At 39.8% G+C, this 26181-nt stretch overlaps 1 protein-coding gene across 3 annotated transcripts; it reads right to left on the reverse strand.

Moving 5' to 3' along the window:
* Window positions 1–2185: 2185 nt before the first annotated feature.
* On the reverse strand, window positions 2186–25483 carry LOC110059081 (uncharacterized). Of its 3 annotated transcripts, XM_089277593.1 has the most exons (6): window positions 25345–25483; window positions 15479–16670; window positions 13900–13965; window positions 13195–13257; window positions 10933–10965; window positions 2186–4887 (listed from the first exon to the last, which is right to left on the reverse strand). In XM_089277593.1, exons 2-6 carry the CDS (start codon window positions 16635–16637, stop codon window positions 4604–4606), a joined length of 1605 nt encoding a protein of 534 aa, XP_089133719.1. In that variant the 5' UTR covers window positions 16638–16670; window positions 25345–25483; the 3' UTR covers window positions 2186–4603. The 3 variants fall into 3 exon arrangements, with proteins under 3 accessions (XP_089133719.1, XP_089133717.1, XP_089133718.1); XM_089277591.1 differs by lacking the exon at window positions 25345–25483 and having other exon boundaries at window positions 15479–16986; XM_089277592.1 differs by lacking the exons at window positions 13900–13965; window positions 25345–25483 and having other exon boundaries at window positions 15479–16986.
* Between the last annotated feature and the right edge of the window lie 698 nt (window positions 25484–26181).

Here is a 26181-nt window from a genome sequence, read left to right on the forward strand (position 1 = left end):
TATATCAAAATTCGCTCACATCTCGTTTATAAAGATCTTAAAACTACATGCTAAATGATAACATAAAGACCATTTTTGGTTTATTTTTAATGACAAAATCGTTGCAACAGCGCTTTTTCGTCTCTGACAGCCTTCCTCTGGTTCAACTAAAATACAGTCTAAATACCTTTTGCTCACAACCAGAAACTAATCAGGTATTGAATAAGCTTGCTACTTCCATTTTATAACATAAAATGTAGGGGTAGCCACGCGTTTTTTAAAGTTAGTGATCTTTTTTGAAAACTTTTACGGTGCCCGTTACATTTTTTCCTGTCACCTTCCCAGTAAGTAAGACATTTGCGGAGCTCGCACTTGTTTTGAGCGCGCCCTAAGCCATCGCAGTAACATGTTTACAGTTGGATTTCAGTATAATTTTCGACAGAAAGCAGCTAGTGTTTCAGCTGGAAGACGTTAACAGTTAGTGGTTAGCGATATGCTGCTATTCTGGTGTTCTTGGTTTAAGTACAGGCTCCTTAAACTTGATTTGGTCACTAGAAAAGTTTTGCTTTTATTTTAGTTGTGTACTTGGTAGCGTAGTTGATTGCGTCAATGTCAACCCCAGCGCGCGCGTGTCATGTAAACCATGGCTTGCGTAATGCGCGGAATGTGTGCGCACTAACAAAAGTAGATACCGTCAAGCAAGGTATATCTGAGTATTGTAGAAAGACTTTCACTCAAGTTTTCTTTTGCCGTCGTTAGTTTTCCTTTGTTTGTTAGGGCAATGCTACATTTATGTTTACAAGTTATGTACTTTAAAGAGGGCGATGAGATTTATAAGAGTCATTGATTATCGTGCGATCAAGCGTTTTTTCCTCCTTTCCCCCGTACGCCGAAAAGCGGCTGATCGCAGGTGACTCGTTGATAGGATTTGGCCTTAGAAACGAGGGAAAAATTGAGTGGATTCGCTGATTAAAAAAATATGGCGCACTTCTGGGGCGGATACAGAATTTTAGAGAAGGGAGCCCAAGAAACGGACCGCCGAAGACAGTCCCCTGCAGGGGGTTCTGGGGGCATCCTCTCCTGGACAATTTTCAAAATTAACCTTGCACGCGACGGCTGAGCCTGCAGTACGAGCGGCAGTCAAAACTAAGCTGTCTTACCAAAATGACACGATAATAGCCTTTTTCTTCGTAGCTGACAAAAATAAAGACAATGCTACCTGCTATTCAATTAGGGGGCTCGACCAAACCCCCGAAGTTCCCCCTCCGTTAGATCCGCTCCAGCATTTCAGATCAGCTATAACTTTTCGCAGGTCTTGGTAGGCCTTGGTTGGCCTTGGTTGTGATTTTGGCGTCTTGGGCACCTTTATTTTGGACGAGACGAATGCAAACTTTCACTTTGTACTGGAAAAGTCTAGTGCCGCTTGATTGGTGAAACCCAAGGTAATTGGGTAACATGAACAGCCCTACAGGTTGCTTGGAAATCGACACCATATAAGAACTCAGCACGCTGAAGGTTGGTAAGGTGCGATTTCGGCCAAGAGAATCAGGCTACATTGACATTCAGGTTTCTTAGTTTACCTATCGATTTAAGGTCGAATTTCCTAGCCTCGTTCTCAGGATCTCATCTTCCCACCCTCCTCTCTCGCTGTAGAAGGGCGGAAAGATGAAAGACTCTAGGAACGAGGTTTGGTCATTGCCCGTTTATCAGGTGAATTCCGATTGACCTGGGTCGTTTTAAGTTGTCTCAAGAATTGTTGTAACCTTGTAAAATGTGAGTCAAAGATTCTAACATCACGAAGCCGACTGCAGGGTAGAAATCTATTTTGTAAAAACTTCGAATTTCGTTCATTAATAACTGAAATTGTTAGTCTAAAATTGAAAACACTTTTCAGTTGAGTGTTGTAAAACAAAGACCAAAGTGATCCCTTGGACAATCATTAAGAAGACAGACAATCCACCGAACCAATCAAAATTCAAGGCGCTTAACACATGTAGACGACCCAAAGCGCGAGAAAACGTGTGCGTGCAAGTGACGTTTGATATTAGTTTTTCTTCTGATTGGATGACCAAGTGGCGCCAATTTTTTAGCCAATCTCTTAGTATGGTAATGCAAAACCAACGCAAATACGAATTACTTCGACCCCCATGTTAAAACTGCTCTAATGCTGCTGTATACCTGAAACAATGGGACAAGTACACTGACATCTATTTCATATTCAATCTTTATTGATCGCTTTGAGCATTTCAATTGCAAAAAACATAACACAGACTGAAAAATCTATAGGATAAGTTTCAATTTTCATTTGAAAACTATCAATATAAAGGGCATGTGCCTGCTTCATATTGATCTCACTGAAGTTAACATTACAAGCTTCTTCTCTTACGTAATATTATTCTAATAATAATAATAATAATAATAATAATAAGTGTCGAGGAAATATCCGTTTAGTAATGTAGAGTTTAGATGGCTGCTAATTATATCGATCTTCAAATGCCTGTGAAAACGGTTACATGCCATTGATTAACTATCATTGTATCTCTATGCCATGGTAAATAATTTACGCGAGTAAATAGTAAAATCAATACTCTTTTTTTCCCTTTTTTTATAAGAATATTGTTTTTCCGGCCGAGGTTGAATATTCTTATTTTTGTGCCGATTTTAGGCTGAAAATATACTTTTGAATATTCTCAGGGTTCGAAAAATATTTGAATTCCAGCTTGCCCTTTGGGCAAGTGACTCTCAAAAATTGCTTGCCCGGGGCACTTCCCCCTTTGCCCAACTCTTCAATAATTTATGAACCCCAAAATGGAAGTTATTCACTAGCGTGTTCGAATGTAATAACCTGTCTGACTTGCTTGTAATCTGCTTTGTATTAATCAGTTTCATTCGCTGTTTCCTGAATTACGCGCTGGGTATCAGTTAAACAATCCTTGAATCAATGTTTTCAATCCGTGGAACTGGGTTATGCGCGACTCCTTAAACGTCAAACTGCATCTTGCTTAACTCCAAAAAAAATCATTTTGAAGGAAAGCGCATAAAATTAAGAACAAGTAGAACAAAAAACAATTTTGTTTCTCCTCTTCAGTTCTGAAACAGACACCGTGTTGATTTTGTAAAGCCAGTAAGCGCATATTTTTTTTTTTCTTTTAGGTGGTTGAAAAATAGTTTCAGTCGAATAGAAAATGTCCGCATTTGGATGAAAAACTATTTTCCGTCAAATTTTTTTAACACTCCGCAAATCGATTTTGTTTTAATAGTCCGTGACACAGCCTTAAGTAAGCTTACATTTCTGTAAGAAAACTTGCACGTTTCGCGGAAGATCGACACAGAGAATTTTAGTTGCTGGCGAGAGATTCGCTTATATGCGGTAGAAATATACGGCTTCTTTTCACGTACAGCTTCTACAGCTGTCAGTGATACAATTATGTCGAGTTTATTTTTTTGCTTGCAAAAAAACCCAGAAGTACTGCTGAAATTTTAAGAAATAATAACATCATTATCGTGCTGGTCACACTTTTAGTCGTGGAAAGAACTTTAATCAGGGCAGATTTTGATCACATGCTAGGTAACCATTTCTGAACTGTGAACACGCGCCACGCAATCAACAAAACAACACTATAATTTGTAATTTTTGTCAAGATCCATCTAAACACTTTCCATGCCCCACAAATTTACTCGTTTCAAAATCGTTATCAAAAATTTATTTGGCGGACGGCTTGCCTGGGTCGTTGCCCGTAGGGCAAGTGAGGAGAGAAAGGTACTTGCCCGAGAGGAAATTGTACTTGTCCCGGACGAGCGGACGGGTTTTTTTTTCGAGCCCTGTAAATTATTCTTAGATTATATCATAGGACATTTCTGTTTTGGAATGTATTTGGTGTCTGGATGGTGTTAAAGTAATTTTGGAGCCAGACTGCAGGCATTAAAGCCTGATGTGTTGAACATAACTTCTTCCAGAAATGTTATTAGCGTGGAACATATACGGCTAGTGCTGTTTTTGTTGCTTTAATTCAACTAGTTTTGCCGTTTAAGTTAAAAACCTATAACTGTATTTTCAGCGCAAAAATTATATTTTTTTCAGAATCTTGGCCTCAGGTTTATTCTTAAAATATTCGGAAAATTTCGCAAATTTTAGCCTGGGTATTCTTATAAAATATATTCTTACATAAAAAAGAAAAGTGTAGTCAAATGGTCTGGAAGTCGTGCTGGTTTAGCTAAGTAGATTCCGATAAAAGGTCAAGAAAACAAGAAAACGACAAGGTCCATCGAGCTTAAAACCGAGCCTCGATCTGCTCAAGTACATGAAGAATAAACTTAAACCATGAGCAGAACGTGAACCGGGCCCTAGGCCATCCCGGTTAAAAATAAACCACTAAACTTGCAACCAGGTTGAATGAGCAAAAACCTGTTCAGTTTAAGAAATATTCATACACTTTATGGTTCAGGGCTTTAACATATTCCTGAGATGACTTCCCTATCTGTTTCAAAAACAAGCCTTCACTCGAATTTATTACCGTGTTGCTACAGATGAACTATCAGCGAAAACGTGAGAGATGAAGTTTGTGACACTATAGTACGAAAGTGCAATACAAAAGCATGTAGAGAGACAAAAAAATTGGGGAAATTAAGAGGAACCTCTGCAAAATCTTTCGGCCAAATCTTTGCGATTTACGAGTTTATCACATAATGCATCACTCAAAACCTGGTAAGTTGCAGCTGAACCATCCCTTTGCTTCCAGTGCGACAACATTTGTAAAGCTTTTTCATCCAATTCATCTTCTCCTCTATCGAAATTCGTAAGCTTTGGCTTATCAACGTCTAGGCAGCGACCAAGCTTTTTCCATTCTTCACCAACGAGTTGCTGTGACAAGTGCTGTAAGTCGCGGTCACTTGGTGATCCGTCTTTAACTAATGGAGCAGAAAATGAAATAGTTATGTTTATATATATCTTGTCTATATATTTTTACTCGAGCTTTCCAAAGGAAACGCACGAGTTGAAATTCCCGCTTCGTTTTTTTTTTTTTTCGTTAAGTGGCAAATTGCAGTTAAGTCCTTAACGCGCATGCGCCCAGTCAAGTACACGCATGCGCGACGTTTAGACTCTGATGAGCACATGGCATGGTGCAATGGCGGAAAAAGAGAAGTTTTGGGGGTGGAAAATTAGCACACATACTGTGTATAAAACGCTGAAAACGCATACAAAATATGCACACAGCGTTCGCAGTAGACCCACACTAAAAGATGTCGAGCGTTTCCGGAACGAGCGGTCCGCGAACCTCATGAGATCTCTTTATGAAGGAACATTCAGCTCAGATATACATTTGTAATACTGCATCTCTGGCATACCAAGAGAGAAAACAGGATAAACCAATAATTCTATAAAAAAAACTTTCCAACATAAAGCCCGAGTGAAGTAAGTAAGTGAGTATGTAACCTTTATTTAAACACGATAAGTAGTTAAGCTTGCAGCTTGTGGGGTCGTGTGTAAATAAACAATAAAGAATAATTACAAAATAAGAATGAAGAAAATTTACAATTTAAGATCTAATCTAGTTTAAATAAAAATTTGCAGCTAATAATAATTTACCTAATTATTGACATTATGTGACTAAAAACGTATACCAATGGGCAGTCGAGTCATCCGTCTACAGTATATATTCGCAAAGTTAATGCCTCTGACCAAAGTAAGATTATTGATCATCATTAGTGAACGCAAATATGCGTCTAGTTACCCAGGCAGTGAGGCCTCGGTTTAAATTTCGGCCCCGTTTTTACTCGGGCTTCCGTAGGAAAGCCCGAGTCATAAAATACGAGCGTTTTGGTCGCCAAAAAGGGGGTCATGGTCCCAGGCGTTCCATGCGTAGACCGTGGAAACTGGGGGCGAGAAACGCGATGACGCTCGCTCTTCGTGACAGAATGCAGTGTTTTCCGAAAAAAGTTTCGGCAACAGTCGCGCCTTATAAGTTCACCTTACATAGAAAGATGTCGATCGTTTTCGGAAAGGGTTGGTCCACGATTTATAATGCTTGAAAGCCAGCCAGGTAAGCAAAGATCAAGCTCGAAACGTTCTCGTGAGATAACAACTGAGCCGATCGTGGTATGAGTTCAAACTACGAAGACACTGACAGAAAATAGGCAGACAATGACTGCACGTGGCTACTGCTGTTATTATCTAGAACACTGACGTAAAACAAATCATATTGCAATAAAACGAGCTAAATATGAAAACGTTTTTGGACTGGTAACTCATTAAAAACATGCGACTTGTTTCTTGGACCGCGCGAAATATGTCGATCTCCAAATTTGTAAAGATAAGACTTTCGGTAACTTGAATTAAACATCTTACCTCCAAGTTGGTTGGCTTTCTAGAAGGGTGCAGGAAAAAAAAAAATAACGTGTGATTTTGTAGGCAATTCAGATTGTGCGGGAAAATTAAAACTTTTATTGTGCGGGGAATTGTGAGGGATTATTGACGAACCAATGTTCTTGCCAAGTGCTATGGAAAATCTGCGTTGACGATAGTTTAGCCAAATTTATTTCACTAGTAGTTCAAAAATATTTAGCAGTCTTGGTAATCGCCAATTCTTTTAGAAAACTGTGTCTGACTGCTTGAGAAAATCATGTTGCGTGACATGAACTAGACGAGTATGAATCCAAATTAAACAGCAAAACAGAATGCCGCATCTCTCCTTATAAAAGAGTTCCTTTCTAAAAATACTGCTGCCTTGATTCAATAAAAATATGTAGGTTAAATATTTCTTCATAAACTGCGTTAAGGGTCGCAAATGCTCGGAAGTTATCCGCAAAAAACATAACTTGAAAGTTTATGCAAATTAAGTGCAATGCAATTTGCGCCTCGTCCTAGGACTGTTGTTTTCGCGAAGGAGTTTATCTATTCGCTCTCCAAAGGAGATATTAAGATCGCGACACGGCACAAAGAAGAAGTTCAGCTGCACAATTTACTCGGATCGCCACGACCAGTAAATGAACTTCGTACAATTTCTGCTAGCGATGTAAAATGTAATCGCCATAAGTTGTAAAAAGACCTGGAAAATTCTTTGCAAACAAGTTCTCCATAAATGCGTAGACAGCTATGCTTCATTCTTGAACCAAAATGGTTTAAACTCACTACTTGCGATTGGATTAGCAGGATACTCAACGAAACAACTTGAATAGTAAATATCGAAGCGGAACTCTTGTGCTAAAATATCCTGATTCTCTTGTTTGCATTGTGTCCAATACGCGTTTTCGCAAAATACGATTTGATACTGCGGTACAAAGCCCGAGTAAACGCTCTTAGGGCGTCTAGTTTTTTACCCAGGCAGCGAGGCCTGAGTTTAAATTTCGGCTCCGTTTTCTTTAGTTTTTGTTTTTTTCCTCGTTCAGTCACAAATCGCCGTCTGGTCTCTAAAGCGCATGCGTCACCTGTACATTCGCACAGCACATGGATTTAACAGAAGTTGTCGTCGTGACCGAAGAGTTAGCACTGATTCCAGGATACCTAGGGCGATGAAATCACATACAAACGAACATACCGTTCGCGGTAGACCAATACTAAAGGACGTTAAGCGTTTTCGGAACGGGTCGGTCTGCAAGCCTCACGAGAGATCACTTTACGAGCGAACATTTTGAGTGAATTTATCGAGAATCATGTTATACCAAAGGAGCAATCAACTGGGGCTATCAACTCTTCAACTTGATAAAAAGCGTCTTCAGAAGCGTCATCGTACTTTTAGACGTGATCGTAAACCAAGCAGAATCCCAGCACGAACTCAAGAACGTCTGAGCAACAAGAGCAGAAAAGTTAGAGAATTTGTTTACGATTGTATCTGTTCGAGTACACCTAAGTAAAACTCTCTGAGAAACTTCGTTAAGTATAATGAAGATAAAATCTAGAACTAAACGATATTCTCTCGTTATTTTCTTGTAACAGAGTTATGTGTCTTTACAAGAGTGAAACTCATGTAGCGAATTATTGTACATTTAAGTTGAAAGAAACTAATGTATGTTGACCCCAGCAAATCAATTCTTGGCTTGCACTGTCACGCAATCCTGACGCAATAAAAAATTTATTCGAAAACCATTTAGTGGATAAAATCAAGAAATTGTAATGTTATAGGAGATTAATAAAGATGACACTCCTCTAATTTTTAAGTCTGTGGGCTTTCCCAAGCTCAGATATTCGTCGAAATATTTTGCACAAATTTACAGAGACCGGTATGGAGCCGCCATGTTGGTGTACCTCCGCGGTACGCCAACGTTGCGGCCGGAAAATAGTGCAAACATCTGGAACTTACTTTGGCTATCTAGGTGACTGATTATCGGTTCTGAACAAAGAAGCATTTACATAAGCACTTTCCTAATACTTTTACTTCTGAATGGGCTAAAAAATCACGAGATAAGTATATGTTTTTCGATAAACGCGTTCGTAGGTCTATGTCACGCACCGCCATAACTATGAAATTCAAAATGTCTCGCTTGCTTGAGAAACGCAAATAACAACGACAAAGGCTAAGGAAAATAGACTGAAACGTTTATAGTCTGATATAAAGACCTTGACTTATTTCACACCCTAAAGACCTGCAAACGAGTAATACGCTATTAATCGATCCCAAGAAATGCAATCATAAGCAGAATTGATTGAATTTCGTGCAACTTCAAATGCAGAACATTTAGCTCAATTGCAATATAGCTAGTGCTTCTCCGTTATAACGACTGCCTGGGTACACGCAGCAAGCGTCTAGTTGTATTTAGAACTGACTCGGTTATTCACTTAAGTTTTCACAGTAAAATTTTTCCCAAATGGTGATTCAATTAAATCCAGCGATTATGGTGCAGTGGTCTACTAACTTTCCTATCAACTGGTCGTAATATGATAATATACCCGTTTATGGTGAAAATACGACAGTGAATAAATGTCTACGAAATATCACAGATTTGAACCGCTAAATATTACAACCTCACAACTTGACTAGCTCACAGTTGCTCAGTTGGTAAAGCACCGCACCTGTATCGCAAAGCCATTGAGTGCGAAACTCCTTCGTTCATTAGCCTGTGTACAGCCGCCCCCTCCCCTCAAAAAATCGGGGAGAGGGGTGGGGGCTCCACACATGCTATTTTTCGGGTCGTCGCTCAGTTTAAAACTGTCTTAAGTTGGGTACGCCGATAATTGCATTGTGATGATCTCTGTCATGTCTTAAAAAGATTTAGAAAACAGGCTTAAGAAAATACTCGCGCTGATTGGTTAAAAATCGTGTTTCTATAACTCGATGAAAACACAGAACTAGCACGAGGTGTTGACGTTATGATAGCGCGAGCAAAGAGAATTTACTTCAGCAATAGACCACAAGTTTTTATGGTGTATAGGCTGATAAACCACGCGGGATGTTGGAAGAACACGAGATGAATTCGTAAATCACTCGCCTGCGGCTCATGATTTACGAATTCTTCGAGTGTTCTTCCAACATCCCAAGTGGTTTATCATGCCTCTAAACCATAAAAACTTGTGGTCTATTGCTTTTATAGCGGAGCTCCGGCGGCCCGAAAGGTCGCCAAGCGGAGCCCCATGCAGCCTCTGTTTACTCTCTACTTCTTTGATATTGGATATCCATGTTATGATCAATTGACACCTGTCATATCAAGGCATCCGCTGACCAGTATCACGTGACCATATCGCGGACTCAAGTTTACAGCTCATTGAGGTCACGTGTGGTTTTGAAGTTGACCGCTAACCAAGTGCTGGTTTTCGATTGGATCGCAGGCTCATGTCAGGTTAATTTGTTGAAAAAAGGGCAGGATTGTTTGGAAGCCGGTTAACGCTAACCCAGGATGACAAGTTAACCTAATTATAACTTTTTCTTCTGTACAAATGTTTTTTGCTGCTTTGTTTTGTATATATGGTGACCATCAAAACTCAAAACAGAAGCGGCCGAAAAAAAAAATACAAAAAACCTCACCGTAAAGTTACAAAACTCAAATCAAAATTCTACCTTTTCCTGGGTTAGCTTAATCGGGTTCTGAACAACCCGGCCCAGGAGCTACGCTTTTAGGCTGGCCTAAATCTATATATTATAATAATTCAGAAGACACGCGAAATTTCTATGAGTTTACTGGCACAATAAACCATAGCTGATTGACCAATCAGAGCGTGCGCATTCATTTAATTATTGTATAAACTTTGATTATCAAAGTTAACAAGCTTTTTTTCCTTTTTTTCGTCGCGGTATTTTCTAAAAGAAATACGAAACATGTTCCCCGTGTTTCTATCGAGTTATAGAAACACTCGTGAAAGTTTGGAGAACTCGAAAAAGCTGTGGAAACACTTGCCTGCGGCTCGTGTTCACACAACATTCCTCGTTCTCCCAAACTTCCACTCGTGTTTCTCTTAAACAATTAGATCATGAACTCGAGATTTCTATCGCGTGATAGTTGACGAAGGCACAGCCCGAGTCAAGTATCGCACGATAGAAATCGAGAGCGAATAATCTAATTGTTTTAGTATAAATCTACTATTCGTTCAAAACTTAATCTAAATCCTCTTCACAGACGCTTCGAAAACGCTAAGAAGCGGCCGTCATTTTGTTAACAAGGGTACACTGCCACGCTACTCACTATCTATCACAAAATAGATAGTGAATAGCGTAACCAATCAGAGAACGGCATCCGTGATGGAACGCCAGCAGATTTATACTAAAACTCGATAGAAACACGATACATGTTTTCTATTTCTTAAATGGAGTAGTAATTTCAATCAGAGAAATTACTGTCTCGCCAGTGGTTAACGGGACCACCCTAGAGATTTTGTTTTCATGACACCCTCAAAGCAAATGCCCATAACTTATAACATAAAATATAAAATTAGACTGATATGAGTACCGAAAAGGCATTATTTTACCTTGAATAACAATTAATTGCAAAAAAATAAGCTATATAATAAGGAGGTTAATAAGATACCTTTAGGCTCCGCAGTCAATTCGGCTGACGCACCTGCAAGTTAAGTAATAATTGTGTTTGATTTAATGCAAAGAAATTTACTGTGTCTGTTAGATTGAACTCAAGAGGGGTTTACAGTAGAACCTCAATTTAGCCGCCAGTCAGTATAAGTATTAGTCAGTATCAATGTCCCGAAATTGTTGTCAGTAAAATGCTCCTTTGGCCACCTCTATTGAGCGGCCGTGGCAACCTTTTGGTCGTCCAGATGAGGGTTTCCCTATTGTTCTTTATCTCTCTTAAAAAGCTACCCAAAATTTAATACATCGAGTCTGAACTAGAAAGTGATGACTGATGAAAACATTCAAACACACGATTATCATAGTTGTCTTGACATAATTGCATGTTCACTAAGAAATTAACCCTATCCTCTATTTTCCAATTGCCCATAATTCACTCTGTTTAACCGTCAAATGTTGCATAGCCTATTGTTGTGAAATGCTCTTGGAAGGTCTACAAATTCCCGAGAGCATTTCACAACAACAGTTTATCCAAAATTTGGGGGGCAAACAACAACAACAACAACAACAACAACAATAAGATCTATTTATACACACATGAAAATGGAGAAGAGAACAAAAATTGATACAACTTATGTAGAGTATAAGGCCACCTAGAAAATAACTAAAAAGCTAATCTGCTGGCTAGGAGGCGTGGAAATAGTCAAATTGCAATAATAGTAGTTGTCAAATGAAGGCACAAGTATAAAAGCAAAATTACAAACAAAATCAACAACAGCAACAGGAGAGAGAAGATAAAGATTGATAAATAGGAATCGAAAATAACCTCTTTTAAGGAACGTTTAAAAGAGTGAATTATGAGCAGCTGAAAAACAGAGAACGGTGAAAAAACATTTAAAGTACACCAACCCCTATGTTGAACGGCCACCTCCCATTTCCCTCAGGTTGACCGGCTAATAGGGGTTTGGTTGTATTTAAAACTTAGTCTTTATTGTAGACCCAGGGTTACTTGAGACCGGCGTTTATTAGGAGGTCAGTTTTCACATGATGTACAATACTCCGTCCACGCTACGTCGGATAAATTTGAAAATGGTCTTTCCACTTTAAAAACGCATCAAATGTTTTCTGTCTAAAGAAGAAAACGGATAAATTGTTTCTCGTCCACACTATACCGGAGACTTTTGAAAACGCAACAGTCACCGGAGGCATAAACGCTTAAGTGCACGCTTGAGCTTGCGCGTGCGCACTACCCGCTTGTTGCTCCCGTCATTTCGACCGCAATTTTGGATTTGAGTTTGAGGAAGACTCGGGCAGGCAAATCGATGATTCTCGTGACGTCATTGTTTTTGAAAAGCTCCGTCTTCAAAATGTTTTCTTCCACACTAAAACGTAAAGTCGGCATGTTCATATTCATATGAATAGTAGGCCTAACAGAAGAAATAATATTGCATTTTTAAATTTCTCCAGCGATTGTCGACCGGGCCTTAAACACGGGTATTTTTTGATCACTTTTGTTAATTAATTCTGTTGTTATTAATTAAAATCTCTCAAATAATTTTTCTGAATTGAATCAAAATTGTACTTTACACTAATAAGGCTTCTAAAACGGATTTCCCATTAATTTGAGTATTTAAACCAGCAAGTAAACACGTTAGCTATGAGGCACGTTCTCAAATACGTTTCCATTTTAATCAAAACTATAACAAAATTCTCGAACGTGACTGGCTATCAGCAGCCCCATTTGAGCATTAATTGGACAGTGTACGCGTCATGCTTGTAATTTGACAATACGCGTCATTTTGCGCGCGCTGTTGCGGTGCACTTTGTTGAGTTAACTGCTGTGTTTTTCAGCATTCATAACGACGTTTAATCGTTCAGTGCTCAATCGATGGTTTGTTCGTTTCTCGAATGTTGTCGTAGTTTTGATTAATTGGTAACAGGTCATCGTGTCGTCTAATTCAGTCTGTAATCATACTCGTGATTAACAAATCGAACTTCCGCTTCGCGGTGGTCCGATTTTGTTAATCTCTCGTATGATTAGAGACCGAATTGGACTCCACTCAGTCCTATTACCATTATTAACCAGGTTTTTATAGAATTAGACTTTTTATTAATTTTTAATTGTTCTTTATTCGGAGAGCCACTGGTTCATCAGTTGTTAAAAATATTATGTGAAATAAAGATTGACTGACTGACTGGTTGATTGATTGATTGATTGATTGATTGATTGATTGGTGGGACTTACATAAATTGTTAGTTAAATTACCTGCGGTTGAGGCAGTCGATTTAGGTCGCTTGGGCTCCGGCTCCAAGTGTTCTGCTGATGCACCTTCAATTGAAACATCGCAAATATCAAATCCCTCGCCATTTTTTCTCTCAAAATCTATCCGTTTTTTACGTTTCAATAGAAATAATCGCTAATAAAAAAACGCATTCAAAACTAAACAAAACAAAATATTTCACCGTACTCCATGAAAACGGGTCAAAGATCGCTACCAGAATTGATACGTCGTAGCTAATTTTAGGTTAGACTATTTGACTACTCATCCATGTCCAATACACCCAAACTGAGTCGATTCGTCTGAGGCACTTGACGATTCGACTCGATTCGCACGGAGTCGATCCGCACCACTGGAAGTCAAGACCCGTGAAATGACGATACATGAACGTTTGTCGTTCCTAAAACGTGACCGTACTCCATGAAAACGGGTCAAAGATCGCTACCAGAATTGATACGTCGTAGCTAATTTTAGGTTAGACTATTTGACTACTCATCCATGTCCAATACACCCAAACTTGAGTCGATTCGTGTGAGGTTCTTGACGATTCGACTCGATTCGCACGGAGTCGATCCGCACAACCGGAAGTCAAGACCCGTGAAATAATGATACATAAACGTAATACAGTACACTTTGTTTTATAAATCCAAAAAAAAAAAAAAAAAAAAAAAAAAAAAAAAATGGGACATTACTTGCAGCTTCTGGATCAGCAATCCGTTTGGGAGCGGTATTTGGACCGGATGTTTCTACATACCCCTCTATAATGAAAAGTTAGACACATTGTTATACTTTGTAGTTACCATCTGCCTTCTCATTGGCTAAAAGCCTACAGTCAATTCTGGGAAACAGCACAGCCTAAAGATTATTGAATAATCCGTAGGTTGCGCGCGCAATGCATGATTTCCAAGAGCAATGTCAAGTTCACAGGACAGCGCAGTAAGGACATGGCTTGACGAAAATAAACCGTGTTCGGTGCGATAATGCGTTTGTCGTTATTTTCTTTAAAACAATGTGTAATAAAACAATTATTAGATTCGGTTTTTGTGATATCCGAAATAATCAAGGTCTCGGTTAGTGTTAGCCGAAGGCCGAGGCTGATAACACTAACGATGTATCACAAAAACCTCATCCAATACTTGTTTAATATTTAGTTATGATAAAATAATGAAACCATAGGGAGGGGGAGAGCTGTGAGGATCAGCAAGCCACTGCATTATGGGAACTTCAGTGTGGTAAAGTATAGTAATGAAGTTCATTTCCTTGCGACATGTATTGGCAGTATTGTTTTTCTAAATATAATACAACGAGAACAACGATAAAGAAGTGAGGAATATTCCAGCTGCGGCAAGGTACAAGGAATACTCATTGAGAAGAAGCGATGACAGCACAGGAATATGTTTGTAGGGGGTCGGCACATGGGAGTTAAATCAAATGTCAGTTATCAGCAACATTGTCGGCCTTTTGTCATCCATGAGTAAAACTTTCAGCCTATAATGTACGAGTGAGACACTATTAGACAAGCTTAGATCTTCCAAACACTACTTAACCCATGTCTAATTACGCACAAGTCTAACAACTTCGTTCAAGGAAAAAAAATCTGCTTTTTCCGCCAAGCATTAAGTAAGTAGCAAAAGATATGTCAGTGGAGTTTGAGTAGCCATGGCCAATCAGAGCGCACAAAAATTGAGTATATACTAATAATACAATATTTCTCTGACAAAAATTAACAAGTCTTGCAATTTCACTGCAACCGTAGAATGATCTTCAGGGGCACCCAACGACCGTTTTCTCTCTAATGCTGTTAGATGCTGTTTTAGGCTATCTGGAGTACTTTTAAAGCTCTGAGGTTAATTTTAGGTTGCACTAAAAAAATTTTATCTGTTCGGATATTCTAGGGGAACTTGAGTATTCTCGAATTTATTAGGGCTTTTTTGTCCATTTCCCGAAAACCTTAGGTCTTATCGCCTTTCCGAAAATGATAGCTGACCTTTTTTCGGTACTCAAAACGACATTTTCAACAGTCCGAAAACAACAGACATTAAATTTCTCATATCACGAAAGTTCGAGGTGCCAATTCTCTCAAGAAAATCAGAGGGGATTAAAGGCCTTCCGAACAGATAATTTACCGAAACGATCCGTTGGGTGCCCCTGGATCTTGGCGAATCTTGTTTTCGACGACAAGATATCATTTAAAGTTAGGTAGTAAACTATCGTTAGCTATCCTTCAACATTTAAACCTCCTGATCATTTTCTTTAAGTTTAAATGCATACCTGCCACTATGGCCGTAACAAGGTCGACCAGATTGTTGCACTGTTTCTCCCAACTGTATTCCTCCTTATAGCCGGTACGTAGAGCGTCAGACTCCTTTAGACGAAGTTTTCGATTCTTTGCCCAGACCCCCTTGATTCCCTCAGCCCATTCCTTTGGCTCGTCCGATTTAATGACGCAACCAGACGCAAACGGAACATTCGCTAGGGCTTTTCCAAATCCCGAGTTTGCGCTTACAAGAATCGGCAGACCTGCTGATAGAGCTTCAAGGGCCACCAGTCCAAAACCCTCCGTTCTCGATGGCATGATGGCTACATCTACCTCTCGGAAAAGCTCTCCTAATTTCTCCCGGCTTTCTAGAAAGGTCCTCACTCTCAGTCGCTCCCGAGGGATGCCGCACTGCTGCAGATTATCTGCAACCCCATCTTGCTGTTTGTTGGCTGCGCCGACAAAAATAAGGATTGCGTCCTGTAGCTGGCCTACAGCTTTAGGTGCAATGTCATAACCCTTCAGTTTAAAATCTTCTGCATCACCTCGGCCAAACGCCAGAACTCTGCACTTGTCTCCGTCTTGAGACGCTTGCTCCACACCAGAAAACTCTTCGAAAATGCCTGGGGTGAGATCAAAAACGCGTTGGTCTTTGCCGTGGGATCGGAGGTATGAGCGATAGGCTTCTGCCAGTTTAGGTCCCACCGCTACAACAAAGTCGGCCATTGCACAAAGTTCCACTTCAGTCTGATGCTTCTGTTCACCTTTTTGAATACGATCGGAGTAATCTTTAAACATTCCGAGTTCCTCAGGGTCTGTGTGGACGAACTGAATCCACTTACATCGGCGGTTTTCTTGTATAATTTGCGCTTGACTTCCTAGTACTACCCCATGACCAATCACGACGTCAATTTGGAGGTCGTCCGGAGGAAAGCAGAGCCAATTTTTTTCATCTAAACCAGGTCTCCTCTTCGGCTGGGCAAGTGTGACGTTTTTGCTGCGAGCGTCGTTCATTTCCTCCTGGTCACATCGTGGGACAAGGACCGAGACATGTACTTTGGAGTGTTTGGCAAGCTCTATGGCAAGCACCCTGTTGAAAGTGGACAGTCCTCCACGTTTTGATCCCCACTCTGAGGCCAGCAATGTAAATTCTACTTTAGTAGAAGACGCCATTGGCACTGAATTACTGAAGAACGCTTTACAAAACTGCAATAAAAAATAAATAAGGTAAGGTAAAGTCTGCGTACGACCCAAGTGGCCCATCAGGCCGGAGCTTATCCCGGTTTCTGTAGCATGAAGCGACTAGGAGTATTTCTACTCCCCCCTGGATGGGATGCTAGTTCATCGCAGGGTTACCCCCAGCATTAAGTTCGCCGGTAACCATTTATACACCTGGGTGGAGAGAGGCACTGTGAGAGTAAAGTGTCTTGCCCAAGAACACAACACAATGTCCCTGGCCAGGGCTCGAACCTGGACCGCTCAATCCGGAGACGAGCGCACTAACCATGAGGCCACCGCGCCTTCCCCCCCCCCCCCCCCCCCAAAAAAAAAATAAAAAATAAAAAATAAACAAGAAAAGAATTACTGAGCTGCACGTACGAGATCTTCACATTTTTCGGGCAATGAGTCGTTCAGACGAGACAAAAGGGAGTTATTGATATATATATTTTGTAACGTTTCGCTAATTACACTGGAGTATGTTCATTATGTATGGTTCGTGTTAACTGTAGAAGTACTTTAGGCGTGAATCCCTAAGGGGCTAGTAGGCTATTTAAGAATTTGTAAGTTATGCAAGAGCCACTCGAAGGCATCTCTTTCAACTTTGCTTTTGTTGTTATGTCGTCGGATACTGAACGAGCGAGCGTTCCCGCTTCGATCGCGCAATCCTTCACTGAGGGAGATCCTGTTCATAAGACTGCTTCACGAACATTGTTTCCTCGTCTTTTGGACGTTACGTTTGATCAGAGGTTCGCTGCATTCAAACGCGATCTCGACGAGAAACAAGCCGCCACTCAGTCTCAACTGTAGAAGCTAAAAACGGTATCCAAAGCTTCGAGTTCTTTCAACTCTAAAGTACAATACGAGTCTAGCAACTCTCTGCTTGATGCAACAGACGGGACCATCAAGACCATCTCAAAAGGAAACCTTTCAGCAGCCAAGTTATTTCGTTCCGTGGACAAGAACCCCGCTGTTTGGGCAGCAGTGCAAGTACGAGTCGGACGAACTCGTCGAAGATTCAGAGGAAGAGAAAAAGCTCTGATCAGCCGAAAGACGAGCGCTAGCCAAGATCCGGGAGAAAAAGCGGAAAAATGCGTCTAGCTGGCCAACTCTACAGCTACCCGCTCTACATCCAGTGAAGCTCCATGTACTCATGGTCTGTCCACTGGCAATTATTTTTCTTCTAATCAGCCTTTTTGTTTTTTCCGCATGCAGTCCTTTCGTGGACGTCAGCCTTAACTAGAAGACAAGTGTTTCAGCTGCGGCCAAAGAAGCCTCTGAGCAAATCCATCTTCCTGCCCAAGCCGTTTTAGAGGAGCCGCTGCAGCCCCTCCAAGCAGTAAAAATACATACTTATGGCAAATACCAAGCTACATTGAAGAGAATGGGATAAGATGAGTATATAATTTATTCAATATAATCAAATGATTGGGAGACTTTGACCCAGTTGAACTTATTGATAATTTTGTTGAACCATGTGATTCAAGGTTTTTTGGAAGTCTTGGAAAGACAGTACAATTTACTCTAAGGGGCTGAAAAATTTCTGTAGCTGTTCATTTATCGTTCGCGTAAATTTTGGATATGTCAACTGCGTCCATTACTTTTGACTTTGTCATGACAACCACAAACTTCGTATAGGTTTGGACAAAAATCAACTTTTTCGACATACTTGTGTATTTTTTTTTTTTTTTTCAGTTTTGTTCATCATTTTGCTAATTTTACCAAATTGTACATTTCATAAGCATTCTGGCTTCATAAGCATTCTAGGTTATTTTTTGACTTTTTTAAGAAAATAATAAAATCCAAGATGACGGATCCAAAATGGCGGGTCAAATGACGTCATGCTACTTCACAGCCAAAAATTATCTCATTATTTTATAGAGCAAGCTCAGGGCTTTCTATTTAATGAATGTAAATTTATTTTCTGTGCCTTAATAGAACGAAAACCCAAGGAGGGGGTTTCATCCCCCTTGTACCATGATGGGGGCATTAGTCCGAGGGTTAACGATCGTATTAGCCCTGATGACTGAATGAATGAATAAAAGACTGATTATCAGGACGGAACGCATTATATTTAAGTTAAAGGCAACCTTAAGGTTAATGTAGAGTTTTGAAATCATATAAGTGCTTCTTGCTTTATTCGCGATACTATTTTTGTTGGGTATCAGATTCTCTTTATTTACATTCTACCCTCAGCTAAGTTTTCTAATAATCACTCAGCCATCCAGTCCAGTATAGTGATTTGTCGAGCAGGTTATTTCTGATCTTCTGGCCACAGGTTTAGTGGTCGAGTGCGCGTGTGCTCCTGCTGTTGTTAACCCGTTGTCAGTTTCCATACAGTTAGAGTTCTGGAAGAATAATGTTTCTTATCTCAATTCAAGTGTTTTGCAGACGTTGCGTGCACACTATCTCGTATTGTACACTCGGATGTTAGCGCTATTGGATTGGCTGCTTTCATTGCCATTGGTAACATGCCTGTTTTCGCGCAAAAACTGAGATTCTATGTAGACGAATACCAGATCGAGTACCACGTGGAGAGAACTCCACTGTGTTTGTTTTGCTTTGAAAAGTTTGCAAATCTTCTTTCAGGGTGCTCTGGTAAAGTGGTTTACTGACAACCAAACTGTACCTTTGATCGTCGATTCTGGTAGTATGAAACTGTGTTCGCTTCAACTCGCCGGTGATATATTTGATACCGCCAAAGAAAGTAATATCAAAATCGAGGCTGAGTTGATACCTCGTTCAGCTGATTACTTATGCAAGATCGTCGATTGATGACTGGTCAGTTAAAGATAGCTATTTTCATGAAGTAACCCCTTATTGGGGTCCCTGTTCAATTGATTACTTTCCCAGTTAAAAAAAAAAAAAAAAAAGATTCAAGTTTTCCCAGTTTCTATTCGAATATACCCTGGCATTTAGTTGGGTAGGAGAAACCTGTTGGCTGGTGCCACCAGTTTCGTTAGTTAAAAATGTCATCCGCCACATATGTTTTTGTCAATAGAACTGGTTACTCCTTATTGGCCTTTCAGCTCCCTTTTGGCCTTTTTTGGTGGATCGTAGGTGGGGTTTCAGATCTTTTGTTATTGATTTTCTCTTCGTTGAGAACGGTAAAGATGTTTATCTCCATGGGGCAAATAACAGTTCCCTTTTGGCTCGGAGAATTTTAGTTGCTTGTCGGGGCTGCACAGTACAGTATCTAGTAGAATCTGTCTATGAAGAAGTCATGCCGCGCGGTCACGATTACGCTGTTTTACGCCGTTGGGCCATGTCATCTTTGTGCGGGACTGCCCGTTTATCATGTGTTGATCTTAGGTGATTGCACTGTTTTAGGCCATTGGGCCATGTCATTTTTGTACGGGACTGCCCGTTTATCATGTGTTGATCTTAGGTGATTGCACTCTTTTAGGCCATTGGGCCATGTCATTTTTGTACGGGACTGCCCGTTTATCATGTGTTGATCTTAGGTGATTGCACTCTTTTAGGCCGTTGGACCATGTCATCTTTGTGCGGGACCGCCCGTTTATCACGTGTTGATCTTAGGTGATTTCATTGTTTAAGGCCGTTGAGCCATGCCGTTTTTGTGCAGAACTGCCAGTATATAGTGTGCTGAATGCAAGATTTAGGCCTCTCGGCCTTCCTTATGTTCTGATCTGCGTGTTGTTGCTTTTTTGTTTTTTCTAATTGTTCTCACATTTCTTTTGTTATCTTTCAAGTCTACAAAGTGGATGTGTGTTTACTTCAAAGGTTGCCCACTCAAGAGATCCAGACGGCTTCGCAAGTCAACGCAAGGTCTTCCCTTGCGTTCCTCTAAAGCAAAGGCCCCTTCAACAACAGAGCGTTATTCAAGTGACTTTCAAACATTTAGAGAATGGTCTTCGCGCTTTGAGGAAGTCGCTTGTTTGCCGTCTGATGAGACGTCATTTGCTCCTTATTTTGGAGTATTTTGCTGCAGCAGAGTTCCCTCTACTCCACACTTGAGTCTGTCTGTTATGGCATAAATTGGGCACACCATCGGTATGGCTTTCCGATTTGTGATTTGACTTGTGATAGAAGTGTTCTCGAGGCGGCTAAAATTGAGCTTGCAAAACCTGTTTCCATAAAAAGGGGGGCGCTGTTACTCCCAAGATGATTTTGAGGACATATAATAGGTTTGCGCGCCCCAAGGCTAATCCCTCTAATCATCGCTTAGCTGCAATTTGCGTGACTGCCTAATCGGCTTTTCTCCGCGTCAACGAGTTAGCTAGCCTTCGTTGTTGTGACGTTAGTTTTTGCGATGCATTTGTCAGAATTTATACATGTGAGAGCAAAACAGATGTTTATTATATGTAATTTTTAGTTTTAATTTTATGAATTTATTTTCTTCAAAGATAGAGCATATTTTGCCCTCAAAAAATTCGTAGTAAAATAAAGTTTTAGACTTGGCATGCGTTTGCGGAACTAGGATATCTTATACACTTGTTTGATCTACATAGCTTAAGAACAGGGGCCGCTAAGGAGCAGGCATCAGCAATCTACACTTTTTATGTCACGGCAGATGGGAGACTGATCGAGCCAAGGACGGCTAGCTACGGCTATGTTACGATAAGTTAGAATCTTTACTTTCAGTTTCTTGAAGTTTGCACACTTAGATTCCTTTGTTCTCTTTCTTTATTTTCGAAAGCGGGCATCAATAAACGAGATGCCCGCCCCTGATGCTGTGTTTGTGTTTATTAAGATTAGTTACAAAATATTTTATAATCGTTTCAGGGTGATTAGAGTATAAATATATTTTGTAACGTTTCGCTAATTACACTGGAGTATGTTCATTATGTATGGTTCGTGTTAACTGTAGAAGTACTTTAGGCGTGAATCCCTTAGGGGCTAGTAGGCTATTTAAGAATTTGTAAGTTATGCAAGAGCCACTCGAAGGCATCTCTTTCAACTTTGCTTTTTAATTTTTCTGTTTATTCACTGCTGTATTTTCTTTATGATGATGTAACGCTCGCTATATCCTGCATCAATAAACGAGATGCCCGCCCCTGATGCTGTGTTTGTGTTTATTAAGATTAGTTACAAAATATTTTATAATCGTTTCAGGGTGATTAGAGTATAAGAGCAGTGAATTACTGTTTCAATCATTCATCAGTTATTTTGCTCCTGGCACATGGGACCTGGTGGACGTGGAGCGAGGTCTGGAACCGAGAAATGTTCGGAAATCTCATAGAACTCTAGCTAGTTGATGGTCCTCGGTACACATTGCCGCAACCTTAGCGACATTTTTTTATTTTTACTTTATTTGTCTTAAGTGTTTTTAATATTTCTAACTGTAAAGCGCTTTTGAACTTTTAGGATATTGGCGCTATATAAATATTTTATTATTATTATATTATTTATTAACCTCCGGGCCATCCCAGACCTCATAATATTTCGGCTCCAGACCTCACATCAGATGACCACGAATCCAAAAATAAATAGAATGAATTCTTTATTAATAAATAGTAAATGCTAAAAGAAACATGCCCAGAGTCATACGCCAGGACAGGAGCCATAATGGTCAGCACTTACAATTTCATAAAAGTAACTGCTATGAAAAACTAATAAATGTCCTGTTGTCAATTTTATTCGTCTTCTAATTTGTTGTGAAGGACCCCTGTATCTCTTGTCTGTAATTTCACAATTACCTGTGCTAGTATTCTAGCAAAGACATAAAACACTGTAACACAAGCAGTTGACCCGCACATTCATTTTAACTGAACCTCTATTTTGGCTCGTTCTTGTTAATCTGTTCTTCATTTCTTTTCTTAGCGGTAGAGGTATATATATTGTGGGCGTTGTTTATCACTTGTTTCGTTTGGCCAATAACAAAGAGCCTTGCAAAAGGTGCACCAGGTGTACTAAAATGGTTAATTAATTCATTAAATATCATTGCAATTCTCAGCAAAAAGGTCATTTGTCCGCTTGACCAAACGAACGCGTGTTAAAGAAGAATCAAAACAATTTTTGAAAATTTCCTCTCATTGGCATAAAAAGCGACGCCGACTGAATGAACATGAAGCGTCATGATGGATTCGACTTGCGACGATTCAACACTGCATTATATTGCTATTGAAGTTGCGATTTTTTAAAAAAATTTACTTTGAATCTTGACATGCTGATTACAATTCGATAATAAAAAGTGACGGCCACCGAACTCTTTTTTGGAGTTATAGAGGCTGAGCGTTTTTACGTGACGTCATCAAATTCTGTTATCCAAAACTAAAGAGCCACCAAAGTTTTTAATCCTCATCCGGCATTAGACGGGCTAAATTTGTATCTGTGTACAACTTTCCGGCTCAATCGTTTGGAAACTAGTGCATTTTGAATTTCAGAATTATGGCGGTACGTCAGATAAAGCTACGATCGCGTTTGTCAAAAAATATGCATTTATCTCGTGATTTTAGCCATTTAAAACATTAAAGTATTTGGAAATGCGCTTATTTAAATGTCTGTTTGTTCAGTGCAGTTAATCAGTGTCCTAGATAGCCACAATAAGTTCCAGATGTTAACACTATTTTTGGGCCGCCATATTGGTGTACCACAGAGGAACACCAACATGGTGGCTCCATGTTAGGCTCTGTAAATTTGCGCGAATATCTCAACTTTAAGACAATGCACACACCTTAAACTTGGAGAACTGTCTGCTCTATTTATTTTCTATAACATCACAATTTCTTGACTTTATCCACTGAATAGTTTTTGAATTTATTTTTTATTGCGTGACAGTACAAAACGCTCTATAAGCACTTAAATTAAGCTAAAATTAAGGGTGTTTTCATCAGGTCATACCGTTGCTATATAGTGTGTGCACGTGACGTCATCAAATTTCCAAATCCAAAACTAAAGAGCCCGTAGAGGTTTTATCCTCATCAGGCATAAGAGGTACTAAATTTATTTCTGTTTTTAACTTTCTAGCTCAATAGGGTCCTTCGTTTGGAAACCAGCGCATTTTGAATTCCGGAGTTATGGCCTCGCGTGACATGAAGCTAAGATCGCGTTTGTCGAAAAATATTCACTTATCTCGTGATTTTTAGCCATTTTAGGAGTTAAAGTATTAGGAAAAGTACTTGAGTTTTTTTTTTGGTTCGGTTCAGATAATCAGTCGTCTAGATAGCCAAAGTGAGTTCCAGATGTTTACACTATTTTCCTGCCGCCACATAGCGGGACTAAGGAGGTCCTCCAACATGGCGGCTCCATACCAGGTTCTATAATTTTGCGCGGAACATTTCGATGAATATCTCAACTTTGGGACAACACACACACCTTAAACTTGGAGAACTGTCTCGTTTGTTTATCGTCTATAATATCACAATTTCTTGACTTTACCCACTGAATGGTTTTTGATTTTATTTTTTATTGCGTGACAATACACACACTCTAGAGTAATCATGTCATGAAGAGTTGAAAAAGTTTGTTTCGCACGAGACATGCACGGTTGTATTGTGACTTTCTCCGAATTAGGTGCGTGTTTTGGTAATAAATCTATTCTTGCCATTAACACAACACTTGACAACAATATTTGCATATGAATATGGCCTCTTCACTTATTCAGATTTATTGTTTCCATTATTTAGGAACAAAATTTAATGGCGCTTTTTTATGTTATTATAAGTTCCGCGTCACAGAACACGCAATGATTAAAATTAATTTCTTTAAGTTTCTCATGCAGTTATCCATTCCTATATTATAATTGAAGAAAAAAAATTCAAAGGTTTACCGACGTTCGAGTTGCGCAGGAAAAGAGTTCACTGTAGCGAATCTAATGTAACGTAAGTGACTGACGGGTCTAACAAACTTTGGGAAAGTTTCGAAAAATTACATTATTCGACTTCCGGGCTTTCTCAGAAGCAATAGCTCGTGTCCGTAAATTCACAAGTACAAGTAGAAGTACAAGTATTCTAACAAACACGTAAATAAAACATTGCAGTACTTACATGTACAAGTAAGAGTTGAATAGTCAGTTAGTTTGCTAAGCATAGTAATAATACTCAGCCAAAAGGTCATTTGTCAGCTTGACCGTAGGAAAATCTGTTCAAGTTGAAACCCTCACTCGCATTTGCATGAAAATCGACGCCGATGTAGGAAAAAGTTAAACAGAACTGCATGAGATTTTTGCGCTCTATTCTGAATAAGAAACGGTAGTTACTGCTCTCCAGTTAAATGTAAACTTTCAGAAAACAGCAAGAAAAGTCCTTCGTCTTGTTTATTCAGTACCCCGCTGGACGAAGGATCCTTTGCGACTTCGTCGCTTCGCGACCTTCACAACGCCGCATCGCGGCTTAAAACCTCGCAGCTTGGTTCGCTCGCTCAGCTATTGTACTATACACTGTACCTGAAACTCATGAGGTGGACTTGTGGCAAGTCTAAGTTAAATGCTTTAATCTTATTCTGGATGCGAATCATACAGAACGCAGTTCAACCTTATTGTAAAATAAACTAAACCACATGCTTAAGCACTAAACTAAACATGTCAGAACATCAACTATATATCGGTGTACGTCCCGAGGCTACGACAGGCCAAGCAGCTGAAAACTCACGGTGGAATCTCGAAAGAGTTTCGGTTCAGTTTAAAAGTAGCCATGTTAACGACTTTAAGAGGTGAAAATTAGCAATACTATTACTCGTGAATGAAAATGAAGTGGCTTACCTCAAGGACGTGAAATTCTATGATTCTCACTCCGAGTTCTTGGTTGTCTTTCAAGTCTTATGTAGGGTTCAGGGTCACGTTTGCAGATTGAAAACGTTCTGTTCAGCTGAATGCAGTATTATTCACTCTCAGGTGTCGACACGCAACAGTCTTCTTCCACGCACTTGACTCAATGCAGAACAAAACTGCATTGTAACTAGGTGGGCAATCGACGTCATACATGACCTTTCACTTCCGCGTCAAGCGGATCTTATGTCACGTGTTATGGGGTGCTCTTTGTTTTGTCAAAACTGGTTGGGGATGACCGTTGAATAAGGCCCGTACCAAACGCCGCTCGATTCATGCGCCGAACCTAACTGATGAGTTAAGTACGGTAGAAGAGCGGTGTTTGAATCAGTTTGGTTCGGCAGGTTAAGTTTGGTGCGGCAAACAACATTAAATTCGGCAGGGTCTGTCGCACTATGCGACGTTGGAGCGGCAGCTGATTCTTACGGCGTTCTTCTCATGTGTCGAACCTAATGCATAAATTACTGTAATTTATTTTTGATATAACGGGACTCGTGATTGGCTCAAAATTGAGTGGCGTGACCAGTCATGCATGAAGCTCAAAGTCGTCGCTAAAAATAAAGACAACAAAATACCAGTATGCCTCCGATTTATGAGAAACGAGACTGTGTAAGCGAGTTTCTTTGGCGCAAATTTATTTTTTGCTTTTTCTTCGTGATAATAGCCCAGCTTATTAGATTTCCCTTTAAGAAGTCGATTTAACCGGGTGAAAACCTGTCTAAATATAAACACTGAACTTTGAGTTTGAATTTGCTTCCCTAAATATTGCTA

This window comes from Orbicella faveolata, unplaced genomic scaffold (genome assembly GCF_042242905.1).
Source record: "Orbicella faveolata isolate gen_17 unplaced genomic scaffold, um_ofav_v1 contig_46, whole genome shotgun sequence".
Lineage (NCBI taxonomy): Eukaryota > Metazoa > Cnidaria > Anthozoa > Scleractinia > Merulinidae > Orbicella > Orbicella faveolata.